Here is a 17,168-nt window from a genome sequence, read left to right as displayed (position 1 = left end):
ACCTTACATTGGCCAAAATTTCCTCAGCTTAGACCACATGTCACACCTTTGGTTTTGAGGATATGAAGCATCAGAACTGTCTTTCCTTTTTCTACTCTATTTTATTGTTAGGAATCCACCACAAAACACAAAGCTGCACAGATAAGGAATTTTTAGTGAAGGAAAGAATGGCAGATTATTTTTTATGCTCCTCAGTGGAGCAAAAACTGAAGGATACAGGCTTTAAGGCATTTTTTTCACAATAACTTAACAAGTCAAGGTTGCAACTAATTTACAAAAAGGAATACAAGGAGGAAAGGAAAAAAAAATGCATTACCTTATATCCTATAGTTTTACGGTAATACAGAATTTCTTTTTCCAGAAGTTCAAATAACCGTGGTGGGAAAAACTGAAAATCCTGAATATTCGGTTGTTTTGGAGGTCGTGGAGCCTTCAAAAATACACAGATACATCAACATTACAGAAGCTTAACTTTCCTGCAAGTACACTACCACAATTCAGCAGCAGCGGCAATCTATGGCTTTGTAAATATACAGGGGTAGAGCAGGGGATGCAGCGTGGGAGAGGAGGAGCAAAAAAAAGGGTTTTATGTTGTTATAAAACCCTTCCATACCTGCCAGCTTCTTACCTTTGGGACTTTTGGTTCGCTGACACGTAGGGCTTCCCTGAAATAAGCATCCACTGCATAATTGGCTTTGCGTTCTCTTTTTGGAGGCTCAATCCATTCCATCATGCTCAGCTACACACAGAACAGAATAAAAATAAAAAGCTACTCAAGTAACTGTTTGCCTCCCTGAAGTCACAAGAATAATGATTAATATGGCACTGCAAAAGAGGAATGTATTTTTGCACAGCAAATCTAATGATTGTGTTCAATAATTTGGATACTATAACAGAGCTCAAAAAATAAGCTAGAAATTATAGCTGATTATGACAAGTATTTAAGCACTTAAAATTAATGTGTGGTTTTTATGCTTGCATCTCTAAACTGAAGTCTTAAACTCTACAAAAAATTACCTTTTGCTTTTCTCTGTAATCTTCACCTTCAAAGTTGTACAAGCTCATCTCTGTGTCCATAGTGAAATTTCGAAGGGAGCTCTCTCCCATTTTCTGTAATCGTTCATTCATTTCAGCTGTCTAAAAAGAGAGGAAGAGACCTTTAGGCTCACTCAAGCTATTTTATCTTTTCTGAAAAAACAGCTTTCATCATTACTACAACATTCTCAACATCTTCTTCTGATTTTAACTTTTACTTACATTTTCTTTTCAACAGAGATACCCATTGTCCTTTCCAATTTAGAGCAATTTGACTTCAAGACTCGCCATTAAACTACATTTATTATGCTGGGATGCAGTCCTACAACTGTAGAATTTAACTTTAAAATTTAAATTAAATTTATGCCCGTCTCTGAAATGGCAATTCATTTTTTCACAGAGCTATCTATTAGCTAATGAAGTTCCTTACAGACTTTGTGTCTATCAGAATCGTTGGCATTAAATCATTAAATTTACATTTTTCTAAAAGACCACAAAATAACACATGATCAGCATGAACCTTGAAAATGATTACAAATCACGAATTCTACTCCTCCAAAACTTCCATAACATTTAAAATCTGCACGAATATCAAAGTAATAACAGACTGACGTCATCAGATCTCGTTCCATTTCGTGCATGTGTATTTTGAATTCGGTATTAAACAGCTCTCTAACCTTCTTTTCACCTCTTTCTAAAATAGTGGTGATATCCTCTTCGGTCAGCTCACTGTCCTTGGAAGCAAACACGTGCGTGGCCCCGTGCCGGATCATCTGCAGCATTTCATCTTTTGCCAGCTTGTTGGACTGTTGGTCTATGAGCCTCCCTACAAGCACAAGGAACGTGCTGCAGGTTACAATATGGGAGATCTAGCAGGACAACGCAAGCGGTGGACTTTTTTACTTCACTGACACAACAAGGAAGGAAAAAACAGAACAGCCGCATAGAAAAAATACATTTTGCTTGAGATGAGAATAAATGCAAGTCAGGAACTTTGGGCAGAGTTAAAAAAACTTTGACTCGAGCCGTTACAAAAAATGTTTCACGTTCAGATAATCCAAATTTTATGTTTAAGATCTTATTCTTACAAAGTCAGCTGAACTTTTAAGATCACAATCTTTTCTCAATATGAAAAATTACAAAATATTCAGTAATGACCACTAAGACGTGCTTGACATTTTCAACATTCACATCACTGATTTCGAGCCAATTTTCTAATTATTTTTCCCAAAATTTGAATTTCTATCCCAAAATTTCACTTATGCTATCTCTTCTCATGCTACCAAAATTTTGACCATCACCCTTTCAGTAGCCCACCCTTTGCTCAATACAAACAACCTTTAAAACCTAGCCTGAGTACCTTAGTTTTGACAAACTATTCCTCTAAGTGCTTCTAAACAAAAGTACACAAAGATGTTCTATTGTTCAGTTAACTCTTATGTGCTAAGAAGCATATTTATATCATTATTTCAACTGCCATGGAATAGACCTGATTTTCTGTTTTTTTGTTTTCTTTTTAACATATCACTAAGTAACATCAATTCAGCTGCAGTTTACTTTCCTCATTTAGACTCACCGTCAGTCTATGTCTACATTAATTAGGAAAACAGAATTTACAGATAATTCAGCTGAACAAGTGAATACCTTGCACATTAAGTCGATTTTAGCACACTGCTATTATACACAAGGCCTGCTTTCTCCAACACTGTACATTTGTACAGTTATTTAACCATAACTTTAAGGGACTGAACAATTCTGTTGCAGACAAACATATATAGCAGTTGATACCTTGTTGTATAACTATAGAGTCCAGTCTCAGTTTTATTTCAGCTCTTTCTACAATCCTCTCTTCAACAGTATTATCAGTGATAAGTCGAAACACCCGTACTGGTTTCTTTTGACCAATACGATGCGCACGATCCTAACAAACATAAATCAGTGAGGGTTCAGCAACAAGAACTCACAAGCAATAGACAGTCAGCTTGCAGAAACAGCAGCCTCAAACTAGCATTGCACTTGTTGGTTCTTTGCCTATTCAAGAGCACAGAGCACTGTAAAACCGGTATTCTAATATTCACTTACACCTGGCTATTACATTTTTGAGTCATTCCATAGCAATAAATGCATCTCCCTCGTTGGAAATGAAGATAACTGAATGCCCAGACTGCAGCTGGGAAGTGGACATGCAACAGCACATACATGCATTGCTTTCAAATGGACCCTCTCACTTGACACAGGTATTGATATTCTGCATCCCTGGCTTGAGCACTATAATTCCTTCTGCAGAGCTTCTGCAGCCACAGCTCCGACACTGTGCTTGTCCCAAGCCAGCAAACGAGGTTATGACTGACACACTATGCTCATTTGTAACAAAATTTGTGTTCATCACCTCTGGAAAACATGTGCTTTTAAATCACAAAGAAGTTAAACAGCTGTCCTTCAAGCTGTGGGTACCAGGATTTTCTGACTGTCTTTAAACATGAGTTGTTGAATGTTTTACTCTCCTGCATAATATTAATTTCTTCCTGAAAACCCTACTGAGGTTCACAAACCACACTTACAGTCTCCAGGAAATTGGTCAACTATTGGCAGTCAACATGCATAGCTAAAAGGTGAGCTATTCATATTAAATATTTGATGTGTTGAAGTGCATTAAAAGAAAGTAAAAATTACAAACCATTGAACAAATACCCACCCTCCTAATCATGCAAGAAGGATCATGTGAGATTTACTGCACATAAAACAAATTACAGACTAGTTTTTTTACATTCAGCAGTCAGAAAGAGAAGATTTTAGTAGGTTTAACTCAAAGGTTTCCCCGCCACAACATCACCACCAAATGCCTTTATGCTTATGCAGAAACAAAAAGTAAAAGCATAAACTTCCCAAATGAGAGGAATATAAGGCTGCATGCTTCTAATAAGCTACTATTATTTTGGAAACAGTCCTCTATTATTCATTTACTGCTCTCTTCTGAAAAGACAGAATTAAGGATAATTCTCTACTTCTATTACCAATATTGATACAGTATTTTGATGGAAGTAATCTCTCATTATGAAAATAATTAAGACAAATATTTACAGACAAAAATCTCCAATTTTCTCCACAAATTCTGTTTGTGCCCTTTTATTCAATTCCTTTGCTTCTTGTGTATAGAAAAAGTAAAGAAAAATAACAAAAATGCAAGATCTGAAAACAGTTATACAAAATAGAACGTTGACAACTTAAACCAAAATATGTGTATTAGGGAGTTAACTCACCATGGCCTGCAGATCTACTTGAGGGTTCCAATCTGAATCATAGAGAATAACCACATCAGCAGTTGCCAAATTAATTCCAAGACCTCCAGCTCTGGTACTCAGCATGAAAATGAATTTACTGCTGTTGGGAGCATTAAATGTGTCAATTGCCTCCTGAAAGGAAAAACAAAACAAAACATAAGGTGTCGCTAAAGTATCACATCTTCCAAACAAGTTTCCACCATGTTGATGGCTTTCCAATTAAGTGTCTTTTAAATTTACACAATTTTCATATAAAAAAGAATTTTATTGAAGTAAGAAACTGTATGTCTGGACAGGTGAGAAAATCTGCACTGACTCCACAATATACTGATATATATATATATATATATATATATATATATATATAAAAAAAATATATACTATTATTCATTTAGCTGAGGATCAAATGAAATGTACTGTGCACTTCAGTCAGGAAAAACATACCCTTAGCAGCCTTTTAAAAACTGTAGCAGTTCTGCTTTACTTTAAACAATGATGTGGCTCCAGATCAGTGTAAATATGAAAATGATAACTTATTAACCTAAACCAAAGGCTTTTCTTGTTTGCACACAGCCTTCCCACCTCTCTTTCCTCGTGCGGTGTCTGCCCATCGAGTCTGCAGTACTCATAGCCACGCCACATGCAATAGTCTTCCAAAATATCCAGCAAGCGAGTCATCTGACTGAAGAGCAGAACTCTGGAACCTGACAGGACACAGGAGGTTCTGACATTCATTTTATGTTTTCACACTGATCTTATCACAGAGCTACTACAGAGCATGACTGAGAATTTATGTGAAATATTCTGTACTATGCCTAACTTAAGTAAGTCTTTTTTTCTGAAGTTACTCTTCCGGTAATGGTTTAACCACTCAAGAATATTATTTGATAAATTAAACAGGAGAAATGTACAACCAAAGAAACAGAACACTTCATGCCACTGTAAGGAAATTTGGTGCCAGCAGATGTGCATAGATGAAATAATCCTATCATGAGACATTTTCTTACAGAAAGGAGAAGGGAGGCTCTACTCTTTCTTTCTGCTTCTCCATATTTTTAGTCTTACTGATCATTCCCATTAAGATTTCTTCCCCTTCATGTGTTAAGACCTACAGAAAATTAAATTTCAACAAAAACCTCACAGAAAGTGACAAATACATTCGCTGCAGGGAAGGCTAAACCTGTGCTACGTTTGAAAGATACCTTCAGCTACAAGGAGCACTCAGAGCACTGCTGCCCACGAGCAGTACTCACCCTGCTCTCGGAGTTTTGCCAGCAGTTTGTCCAGAACCAGCATCTTCCCACTGTTGGTGATGAGGTGGGTGTCCGTGGTGTAGGGAGGGCCCGGCTCAGCACCATCGAACAGGTAGGGATGGTTACAGCACTTCCGCAGCTGCATCAGGATATTCAGCAGCCGCATCTTATCCATTTTGCCAGCCGAATTCAGGATGTCAATATCCTTCATCAGGATCCTCGTATACCTGAGGTTTTAAGGGCAGTTTTGAACAACTTTTTCAGTTTTTATCTGAATGAATGAATAAATGAAACCCTGCAATATCCCAGTTCTTATTTCTGTATGTCTTTGTTTATTTAACAATGAACTATATTATAATATATTTCATATATTATATGAAACTTGGCAAAAGCGTCTGATTGATAATAAGGATTTCTAAATTCATCCTTAAATATGAAAGGGAATCTCTCTGCAAGTGAGAATGATCTGTCATTCACTGGATTATTTTACACTTTCATTTTAGTAGTACAAAGTGGAATAAACGTATCACTTATTTGACAGAAACTGCTACACTGACCTGGCTCCTTGTCTCACACCTCTTCCGGGTATGTAGCTCCTCAAGGTTTTATTTTAATTTCAGGTAAGACTTTTTGGTGCATACATACTTGGATCAAAGGAGGAAGCTTAGGAGGCATTTCTTCCTTCAAATAAACTTAAGGAGGGAAAGAAAGTTTCTGCTTTCTTCCTCCCAGCTCTTTTTATTCCCCTTCCTGAGCTCTCTGAAATTTGTCTTTTTTTACAAAAGCCCTAAGACAGCTATAAATAAGCTTCTTTGACTGTCTTAATATGCAACTATAAAGAAAAAAATTATCAGTGTGAAGAGCTATCAGAAAAGAATCCTACTTCCATGTAAATAACTCACCATTCCCTCTGCATTTTGCTGAGCCCAAGATAAATTTTTACTTCCTTCTTTGGAGGCAAACTCTTCTCTACTTCGCCTTTTATGCGACGTAAGAGAAACGGCTTCAAAACCTGCACAAATTAAGATATTTTACATAGATAAATGTAGAAATTGACTGCCACAAATACAAAATTAAAAGACTCAATTATCTGAAATTTATTCAGAACTAATCAGCATCTACTGTTGTCATGGTGACTCCATAAGAAAAATTCTGCTAAATTCTGCAAAACTAAATTTTGTACTATTCACAATAATAAATGGTTTCAAAAAGATCTCAAAATTCTTCATTTTCATATTTTATGTTCAGATTTTTTTACTCTGTATTCTCTTGTGTATACAAAAAGTACAGTATCCTATCATATGGTATCATATTACAAACAGTAACACACAAAAAGTAGCACCTATGATAGGAAGCTGCAATGCTTAATTCATGAAAATTCTGCTAGGCATTCCTGTAACTAAATACCTTCATGTTCATCTTTTCAACTTTGAGAAGAAGGGGAAAATAATCTGCCTTTCTTTTTCACAGTGTGCTTGCTAACAATGACATGCGATTACAGCTTTAATTACTTACAGCATGAAGTCTTTCTACAAGTTTCTGATCACCGAGACAATTTTTAGTGTCAAACCATGAGTCAAAATCCTGTGGTGAGAAACAGCACAATTGGTATGAACAGTTTATCGTCTGTACTTTTAACAGACACATACTGACTCTCATTCCAGCTGAGAGTGGCATAAATCTTGAGACAAATGACTTCTGTGAAAGAAAAAAATCAGTCTGCAATTCTGTGCCATCTCCCTGGTATGCTGTAACATTCCAGTGAAGTGCATCACTGCAGACAAAATACCATTACACCATTAATATACAGCGACTTTCCATGCTCATCACTGCAGCGTCCAAGTGCTTCCCTTCAGTGCTTATGTGATACAAGAAGTTAAAAAGAACCCAATTTGAATCCTTAAGATTCAGAGCAAAAATAACATAAGCAAATAATACAAGCACAAAGAAACATTAACAGCAGAAGAGGGATTACTCAAGTTATAATTTTTTTTTTAAAAAAAGGCTATTTGGATGCTTCATATTCTTGATGCTTCATTGCTTTCTCAAATTTTGCGTAATTCTTGAACTATTTCAAGTATTACATTCGCTATTAATGGTCTGAGGCCTCATGCACACCAGCAGAATGCACTGTTTGAACTAGGCAGAGTAAAAGTAGTAGTATGCAGTAAGCCACAGAGCTTTCCCTGAACCTGGGTCGAGCACAACGTCCATCTCCTGCCAGGCTGCTCATTCTTCTACTGACAGCAGCCTGGGAATCAATAAAACAACACTGTACTTCCAAACATCAACTTACATCTGCAGAGTTGAAGACATCAGGTAAAAGGAAATTGAGTAATGCCCACAGCTCATGGAGGTTATTCTGTAAAGGAGTTCCTGTAAGCAGCAATCGATTCGTTGTCTTGAACTCACGAACAATCTCTGACAGCTGGAAACACAACACAGTTATCAACACCATCTACACTGGAGCACAATGAATCAGTTTTGGAAACCTAAAACAATGTCAATTAAACTTAGAGACAGTGAGCTACTATGAAATTCATATTTACCACCCAATAGCTTCTTGCTTCTATTTTAAAAAAACACCACACCTAACACTTAAAATCTGCTCAAATCAGGTGCAATCTTTTTGTATCAAACTAACTTCTAAGTGTCAAACAATTTCAAATTTACCTTAGACTTCTCATTCTTTATTCTGTGGGCTTCATCGATTACCAGGTACCTCCAGTTAAATTTCTTGAAGACTGATTTCTCTTTAATGACCATTTCATATGATGTAACACAAACATCCCATTCACCAGGCATCATGACATCACGGATAAATGCAGCCTAAAGCAGAAGAACCAGATTAATAAACATTTATAAATATGAATAATTTTTAAGGCATTCATGGAAAGCTGTCTCCACTAATATCACTGATGTACTTAACTAGCACACAAAAGACTCAAACATCTTCTCAGTAACTGAAAGTTACTGTAAAAAAAGGTTTCAATCCTTTGTACTTTGTACTTTAAGCACAGAGAAAGCTGGAGTTCAGCAAAACACAAATTTGTTCCTACTCAAAATTAACTATTTGCTCTTCAGCATCATTTCTCTGTAATTCAAATAGAGTACACGCAACCAGAGGGGGAAAAAACCTCCTACATTAACTTGTCCAAAGATCCAATCCACAAAAGTGTATCAAAACAACTTACACAGTCCACTCTCAAATATCTTCTTTCTTCCCCAAATACCTCCTGTATCCTTCTCTCCCCCTGGGGAACCCATTTTCCGTTTTTCCTCATAGTCACAGGCATAATATTTTGCATTTTCAACATTAACGTAATTAAAGATCACCAACATATACTGTAATTAAGAAAATAGCTTAGGGAGAATTTCACATACCCAAGTGATATTTTTTGCCAAATAACGCATACATTCCTGAAATGTAAAACACTTACTCTGGCATCTTTATCTCCAATAAGGCAAACAGCACGTAAGGAGGGAACCCAGCGCTTGAATTCGTTCATCCAGTTATGCAAAGTCGATTTTGGCACCAGGACCATGTGTGGCCCAGGAATGTTTCGGTAATGCTTCAGATAGCCTAACAAAGCTATTGTCTGCAGAGTCTTCCCAAGCCCCTGCATTGACAAAGAAACTTGCTGAAGTGAAATACCATAAAGAAATACTTTCTAACCATTTTCTTACTATACAATTCTGCCATTTGTTTCAAGCAAACTACACAAGAAATTTGTGTACGTTACAATTTCAGATTTGAAAAATCAGTTTGCTGTAGAATGAAGCACGCTACTGCACATACATGAAATACTGTAAAGATTTCAATGTTGTATTTTGCTCCATAATTACCACAAAAAATCCAAAAGCTTACTGCTTACCATTTCATCTGCCAGAATGCCATTGACTCCATTTTCATACAATGAGATCATCCAGTTCAAACCTCTAACCTGATAATCTCTTAGTGTTCCTCCCTTCACATCTGTAAATGTAAGATTCCTCTAAGTAGAAAAATACTGATTCCAAGCAGAAAAATTTAACTGCAATCTGCTGAGATCCTAATTACATCCAATCAATCCCAAAACTCTTACAGGAAGGAGACTCCTCAAACCGAATGCACACGTTGGACGTTTTCCGACTCTCAGACAGGAGCTCCTCATCCTCCTCCTGCTCTGTGCGCCTGTGGCGGTACCTAAAGGGAGAACCCAACGCTGATGTGTGAACGAAATCACCTCAGAACACTGCTACAAACTCCAAAGACAAGTTACAACACAAGCAGTCACTGACCCACAGTGTGACTGGTGTGGCATCCTGACCAAACTCTCATCCTGTTCATGTGCTATTCCTTAGGAGTCATTCCAGCTCTAATTATAAAGGCTGATATGAAACCCTCTCTTTCAGAGCCACAACTATAATCTGACAATATCATGAGTTCTCTGAGGCACTTTTTAATGAGCAACACAGAAATACAAGACACATCAGTGGTGGCCTTAAGACTCAATTACTTGATAATTACAAAGTTCAGAAAAATCACATATTCAAACTTTAAAAAAACTGACATTTCTAAAATAGAATAGTCATTTTTCAAACATTCAAAAAACCCCAAACCAGCTGTTTGTTATTTCCAGACCTCTCAGAGGCACTAGAGGCAGGCTCTGCAGCAATACTAACAGAGGCAGACTGGTGGAGAGAGCCAGTTGGTGCTGAGGATCCACATCCCCACTACATGGACACTGCCGGGTCATAACCTGGTCTAGCCCCAGCCTGGTCCCACTGACTGCTCCACTGCCAGCTGGGTCACATCACACTTCTGGAGTGCCCCTTCAGCATCACGCAGGAGAAATTCAATTTGTGTGCTCTAAAGTCACTCCACAATACAGACCAAAGCATTTTACAAGGCAAGAATCAGGCAACTTGCTCTGAAAGTGCATTTCTGATCCAAGGTCACACTTACGTTGATGGAGCAGATGATGCTTTCAAAATAAGCAGCTTCTAAAGAAATTGATACACCACTAATAGGAAATTGTCTGGATTTACTGAAAGTACAAGTCTAAGTTGTTTGAATATGTAAGAAGCCAGAAATCAAAACATACTCCCCAGCTGAAATCAAGCTCTGTTTTTCATCCTTCTTTATCCGTGGCCGTCCCAGCTTGACTTTCAGTGGAGACGTTGGTGATTTTTGTGCTGCAGGCTGAATAAAATGTGCAAAAAGTTCTGTCTGCTTCAGGAGGAATTCAAACCTTTTTGCTCGATCTGCTTTCTGGTTTCCAAAACAGAGAAGAGAATTAAAAAAAAAAAAAAAAGAGGAATAGGTAACTTTTCTTCATAAAACCACATTTTTGCTAATGAACAGAATTCAGACACTCATGAGAACAACTTATATCAGGAAAGACTGCCAAGACCATCTGTTAGCTCAGAGGGCTACAAGCATTGTGAAACAGAGCTGGAGCTGCTTCATGGCACAGGTGCAGTGGTGAAGGGATGCTTTAATCTTTGGCTACAAAAGATAAAGACAAAACTAAAGTCATGACTTACAGTAAGGGATGAAACCCTAACCTTGCCCATCAGTGGCAGAACTTTCATCAGGATTTGATGAAAGACAGCAGTGTAGTAGCTCTGCTTTTAGAACTATTTCTGAAGTAATGGATGAATTGCTCTCACTCAAGTTTGTGAATTTTGCTGTCAGATTTCAAATTTCAAGCATTTCAGTTTTGCCATCTCAACGGGATGCGTGCACTTCACTATGTTCCACAGCAAAACGTGGCCTTCCTTATATTTAGAAGATAACACGTTACACCACTTTTAAGAAAAATACGACAAAATGCAGATTCTATCCGAGAGAATGCAATTGTTATCAGTTCCTCTGAGAAATTTAGGCATCGTGTAACACTGTACCATGTAAGGCACTTTCCATGTGACCTCATATGGTGCTCTAGAAGTGAAGCTGAAGTTCTGTTCTTACAACAAGCAAGTCTCCCCCAAGAGCAGGCTCGCCAGCCAAAGGGCAGCAAGAATGATGCTGGTGTGCAATGCATGATCTCACCACGCCAGGGCACTGCATTCCTTTAACAGCACACTCTTACCAGCAAAGGAACATCTCTACTGAGAGCTCCTGGGAAAAAAGAAATCTCTGATTTCCCCCCTCACATTATTACTGGGCCATTTCTGTAAATAACCTGACAACCCAAAAATAAATTCTACAAGGGGAAAGTAGAGACATTGATGTTTATGATCATCAGTGTAAACACAGATCCATTCAGAGGATTCAGAGTTAAAAAATAATACATGATTGTTTGGGGCAAAATAATCATTGTTGGTAAGGACCTATATTTAATTACACAATATGATTTTCTGCCTGCTGTATTATTGTCTTAGTATAAGCAGTGTGTTTTGATAAAACAGTAAAGGTCTAGCTCACAACTGCACAATTGATAAAAGGCAGATTTTCTGAGACCTAATCCCTTTGCCTCTTAGGACAACTGAACTAACACTGATTAGGAATTTAGGAAATATAGGTAATTTAGGAAAGCTGGAAAGTCATCATGTTTTACTGGAAACAAGTTTAGCTGTTTACTCAACTCATTCTTGAAGAACAGATCCACTGTGGCTCTTCTCTTTGGCTAGAAATTAGGTATTCATGCATGTAGGTATCCCTTTTTCTATGTCTAACAGTGATATTCTTCCATGACTTCTGTGATATCCAGTTCTTCCAGACCCTACTGTAATTACCAGGCATCCATTTAACATTAAAGCTTTTAAAAGCAATACAAGATAGAGGTATCAGCTTAAACCAGAACTGACTACAAACGTCATTCAAGGAGTCTTACACTGTATCCAGGTTTTTGCCTCATTGTAACACAGAAGTTACCCTGTTACATCTCCTCTCCATAACTACAAGCTCCTAACACTGGCGTCACGGACAGATCCTCTTTTGCATCGTTATGGCACACGTATTACGGGGCATTTGAATATTTAAAACCTTAATGTTCTTACATGAGAGAAACTGGCAGCTTCAGTATTTCAGTTAAGTAAGAAGTAGCTTAAGGATGCCTCTGACATGGTCCAAGGAGTCATTAAATAAAACTGGCAGAGACAGATTCAAATCAAAATGGGAAGAGTTCTAAATATAAAATGTCATTGAATAGTAACTCCTTACCACAGATAGGCGTGGATAACTAAAAAAGAAACCACAAAACTAAAAAATACACTGACAGCTACTGGGTATAAAAACCACAGGCTACAACTCCAAAAATCATGCAGACAAAAATACTTGGAAGAATGGGACAGTACTTAACAGAATTGCCACTGCCTGACCTGTTAGACACTGTGAGAAACATGACATGGGCCTAGACATCCAAATGAAATCTTGATCTGTGTCTCTTATCTGACACATCCAGGCTGCAATAACTCCTTGTAACTGCACTGATCCTGTTCCAGCAACCAAGTGCCATAAAAAGCTGCAGTATGTTTTGTCATGAAAGCACTTACCATCTTCTCTTCATATTCTGGGTCAACTTCTTTTTCAGGTCTAGCTGCCTTTGGAGGAAGTTTGAGCTGAAACGGGGGATCATTTTTCTGGAATTCAAAAGTTAAGCATTTTATAAATAGCAGTTTATTTACTTTTTTAGAAAAATGTGTCAAGCTGAACAAACTTACAAATGGCAAGACAACCGTGCTACTTTTTAAAAATAATTAATTCAAAATTAGATGAGTGCATTAATCACATCATTCCACCCAAAGCAAAACCTCATGTCCACGATGAAACTAAAGATCCTCATATTTATCTCTGCAAGCAGGATCCAAATTAAAAGAAATTACTCAAAGAGCACAAAGTTTAACCTTTCACAGAGATCTCACTGTAAATGCATAATAGGGTTTCAATAATATATTTTGATATGAGTAAGAATACCTCCCCCTAACAACTGGACCATGTACCTTTGTACAACACAGAAGCATAAAAGATTTCATGAGGTCTGAGAGTTTTTTTCCCTAGAAACTTTACACAATATATCTTCATCACTTAGAGGGCTAACTTGTCAGGAGCCAGGACAGCAGAAGTCTCAGTGCAATTCACCACCACAAAAGTACTTTCATTTGTAATTCAGGAAACTCACCACTAACACTTTGTCTCTGCTCTAGAAATTATTTTCATTATAGACTAAACAGTCCCCGGAGAACTGGTGTTATTTAAACATCTTACAACACCATGCAGCACTTTCAGAAGATCCTGAGCATTCCAAAATACTCCCCTTAAAATCTCTAATAACTACCCTAAACAGAGATCCTAAATTCAGGCTGAGAGATTTCCACCCAGAAATCCCAGTCCCAATGCAAGGATAATAATGTATATATATATATGTATATATATAAAAAAACCTGGGAACAAGAACTGCTGCTGCTTTACTTGACTTTACTCTTGTAACTTGTGCCGCTGAAAACTCTGAACAGATGCACTAAGAATAATCGGGATTCCTCCTGTGTTTAGCTCACATATACAAGGTAGAAGTACATTTCCAAATAGCCAGTAAGACAGTTTGGGTAGTACAGCAAAGACTATTTATAAAGTAAAACACTGAGAGGGGGACAGAACACAACAGGTTGCATGACTGCCACTGTCATGCAGACGCTGCAACTGCACAGCTGACATGCATAAAAATCTTGCAAAGCAAGTTGTATACAACAGAGAAAGAGCCCTTAAACATTTTCCCTTGGGCAACCAAGTTCAGGACTACACTGCACTGTGTCCCATAACTGTTTGTATATGTAATAAAATAAAACTTCAAACGTTCTTTACAGGCAAAATGGACTGGGATTAAAAAAAAAAAAAAAACCTGAATGCACTGTTAACAGCAGTTCCACAATTTTCTCCAGTATCATACATATATCATGTACGGTCCTCATTCCTACTAAGTTTTTTCTAAGATTCATCCTTCGGGTTAAGTCTTGTTCTGTTTCCAAGGATACCTGAATACGTCACTTTCTACATGCCTTGTGTCTTTCTTCCCAAAAACTAAGGAGAGGCGGCTGGCAGCCATACGCGCTCTCTCGAGGGGTGCATTGTGCGGCAGGGCAGACGCAGGGCTGGGCAGGGACACGGAGAGCCCCTGACCTCTGTCAGCCAACAACTCTCCGGGCCGCCCCCGCCACACTCCCACCCCGAGCCCTGGGAGCTGCCGGCTCCGGGACAGCATTCCCCGGGGCACGGGCAAGGGAACAGCAGCGCGGGGGGCTCCGGAGGGCGGGCGGCGCAGGAGAGCGCAGGCCGCGGGGCTGGCACAGGCTCCGCACGGCCTCGGTGGTCCCAGCCCCGCGCCCGGGCTGCAGGGCAGGGCCGGGGACGGCGCGGGGCAGCGCGGACCGCACGCCAGGGCGATGCCGGAGGGCAGGCGCGGGGGCGGGGGTGTGTCCGGGCGGGGCGGGCCCGCACAGCCCAGCGGGCCGAGCCGAGGGGCCCGGGCCGAGCGGGGCGGCCGCGGCATGGGGGCCACCGGCCCGGGCTCCACCACCCGCAGGGGCCCCCTCCCCGGAGCGGAGCGGTACCTCCTCGGCGCCGGGCTCCTGCGCGGCGGCCGTGGCGGAGGATGTGGAGGCGCGGGGCTCCTCGCCGGGGCCGAGGCCCGGGTCCATGTTGAGCTCGGCGGGCGCCGGAGCCGCGGGGGGGCGGGGGCGGCCCCACCGCCCCTCGCGCCGCGCGGCCCCGCCCCTCCGGCCGGCCCGCGCCGCGCGGCTCTCGCGATAGCTCCGCGCGGCTCTCGCGATAGCTCCGGGGCCGGGCTCGCGCCTGCCGCGGGCGGGCCGGGCTGAGGGAGCGGCTCCCGCTCGGTTCGGTTCGGTTCGGTTCGGTTTGGTTCGGTTCGGTTCGGTTCGGTCCGGCCCGGCCCGGCCCGGCTGGCTCTGCTGCTCCCGTCCTCTCGGGTGACGCCTCAGCTCTAACAGAGAGCCTGGCCAAGGCCGCTGCACAACGCCACAGGCTGGTTTAGGCTCGAATGGACCTTGCAGATGATCTTGTTCCACCCCTCTGCCATGGGCACGGGCGCTTTCCGCTGTACCGCCTTGATCCAAGCTCCATCCAGCCTGGCCTTGGACACTTCCCGGGATGCAGGGGCAGCCACGGCTTCTCCGGGAAACCTGTGCCAGTGCCTCACCACCCTCACATTAAAGCTGTGACTTTGTTCATACTGCTAAAGAATCCCAAAACAGCCCTTGAACTGGTAGACTTAAAAAACACAGCTCCAAATAAGCCACGTTACGGATTACTGACAAAGGCAGTATCATGAGCATTTTGTCCAGTGGCAGCAATGAAACCTTAGCCCAGGGTGCAGAATGAGCAAAAAAACCCACTACTTCAGTCCAGTAAAAAGCTGAGTAGCTATTATCAAAATCTTTTTGCATAACTCAGCAACTAAGCTGAGCAAATGGGTTATTGAAGATCTCATACACTGCATTTAGAAAAACTTCTGCGACCTCTTTTCCATCTACACATGGGCTCCAATGAAGTGCCCGTAACATATGTTACACTGTTTCCATTACTCTGAAATTCAGATTACGGCCCATCATAGAAGATTTAAGCTCAAAACTCCCCTTTTTCATGTTTTGAAACAGCTGCAAAGCAGTAACAGTGCGGTTCCAAATTATTCAGCACCCTCTGTGTATTGTCCACAAAAAAAAACCAAGGCTCACGGCATCTGCAGTAGCCCTTCCACGTGATTTATGTTTAAAAGCTTTGGGAAGTCCATTTTTCACAGAGCAATCGGGAAGAGTGATGTGACTCGTTTTGAAAGAGTACTCCAAATAGCTTTTCCAAGCAGCGCTCTGTAGAAAATGAAGCTTACCGCTAGCTATGAGAAAGTCTCTAAGTGGGAAAATTCCAGTCCATGACGTGGTTGTTCTTAACCTTTAGAGCAAATAGCGCGCTCACCACTTTTAATATCTGACTTTTCCTTCTCCACTTTCAAACGCTTGAAGCTTCTGTTTATGCAAAACACTCTCAAGTGTTTGTCACAGCTTGTTTTTTTCCCTGAAATTCACAGGAACACTGCATGCTGTACAAAACAATCAAGCTGCTGCTTTCATGAAAGATCTCCTTTGGCTATTTTTTGCTTGTATGCTTCACATTTGCATTTGACACTTTGCAGAGATGTTCTTAGCTGCTTCTCTTAGACTATGCTGTGTGCTCCTCGTGGATCTACAGCAGTGGCTGAAAAAATCCCTTAGTCACACAACAGCATCATCATCTGATAATCTAATTAATAACTTTTAAAAAGTGGGAAGCGCTTTTTTGTACTTGCCTTGTATACTAGATTTTGTAGTCATCTTTGAAAAATTCTAGCAAATATATCCAACTGGTTTGGGTTTTATTCATGTGTTGGGAGGAAAGGTGCTGGTTGTCCTGTTAACGTTGTAGATTTAGCTATTAGCTCCTCATTTTCCCAGGTTTGTTACCCCATATTTTAGAGTCTGCTAGATATAATCACCAGAGCTGAATGTGTGGTCTCCTGCACACCAATTTATCAGGCCTCCTCTGCCCACCTCAGGAAGACGCCATTAACATGCTGTATGATGAGAATTATATTTTCTTGTCAGATTTAAAAAGAGAAGTTGTGGG

The 17,168-nt window shown here is 40.3% G+C and overlaps 1 protein-coding gene across 1 annotated transcript in view; it reads right to left on the bottom strand.

Moving 5' to 3' along the window:
- LOC120761968 (probable global transcription activator SNF2L1) overlaps positions 1 to 15,223 on the bottom strand; it is a 29,312-nt gene extending 14,089 nt beyond the window's left edge. The window contains exons 1-18 of the mRNA XM_040083797.2: positions 15,104 to 15,223; positions 13,052 to 13,138; positions 10,657 to 10,823; positions 9,655 to 9,755; positions 9,445 to 9,545; positions 9,010 to 9,189; positions 8,243 to 8,398; positions 7,866 to 7,997; positions 7,085 to 7,153; positions 6,472 to 6,581; positions 5,570 to 5,796; positions 4,899 to 5,020; positions 4,296 to 4,448; positions 2,824 to 2,956; positions 1,713 to 1,861; positions 1,018 to 1,137; positions 629 to 739; positions 317 to 430 (exon numbers count right to left, since the gene is read on the bottom strand). Coding sequence (XP_039939731.1) covers positions 317 to 430; positions 629 to 739; positions 1,018 to 1,137; positions 1,713 to 1,861; positions 2,824 to 2,956; positions 4,296 to 4,448; positions 4,899 to 5,020; positions 5,570 to 5,796; positions 6,472 to 6,581; positions 7,085 to 7,153; positions 7,866 to 7,997; positions 8,243 to 8,398; positions 9,010 to 9,189; positions 9,445 to 9,545; positions 9,655 to 9,755; positions 10,657 to 10,823; positions 13,052 to 13,138; positions 15,104 to 15,190 — 2,319 coding nt within the window. The 5' untranslated portion in view covers positions 15,191 to 15,223. The remainder of the gene's footprint in view (positions 1 to 316; positions 431 to 628; positions 740 to 1,017; positions 1,138 to 1,712; positions 1,862 to 2,823; positions 2,957 to 4,295; positions 4,449 to 4,898; positions 5,021 to 5,569; positions 5,797 to 6,471; positions 6,582 to 7,084; positions 7,154 to 7,865; positions 7,998 to 8,242; positions 8,399 to 9,009; positions 9,190 to 9,444; positions 9,546 to 9,654; positions 9,756 to 10,656; positions 10,824 to 13,051; positions 13,139 to 15,103) is intronic.
- Positions 15,224 to 17,168: the final 1,945 nt, after the last annotated feature.

The sequence above is a fragment of the Hirundo rustica genome, chromosome 21, assembly GCF_015227805.2.
Source record: "Hirundo rustica isolate bHirRus1 chromosome 21, bHirRus1.pri.v3, whole genome shotgun sequence".
NCBI classification, from domain to species: domain Eukaryota; kingdom Metazoa; phylum Chordata; class Aves; order Passeriformes; family Hirundinidae; genus Hirundo; species Hirundo rustica.
Note: the sequence above shows the minus strand (reverse complement) of the source record. Positions and strands in the feature narration are given on the sequence as shown.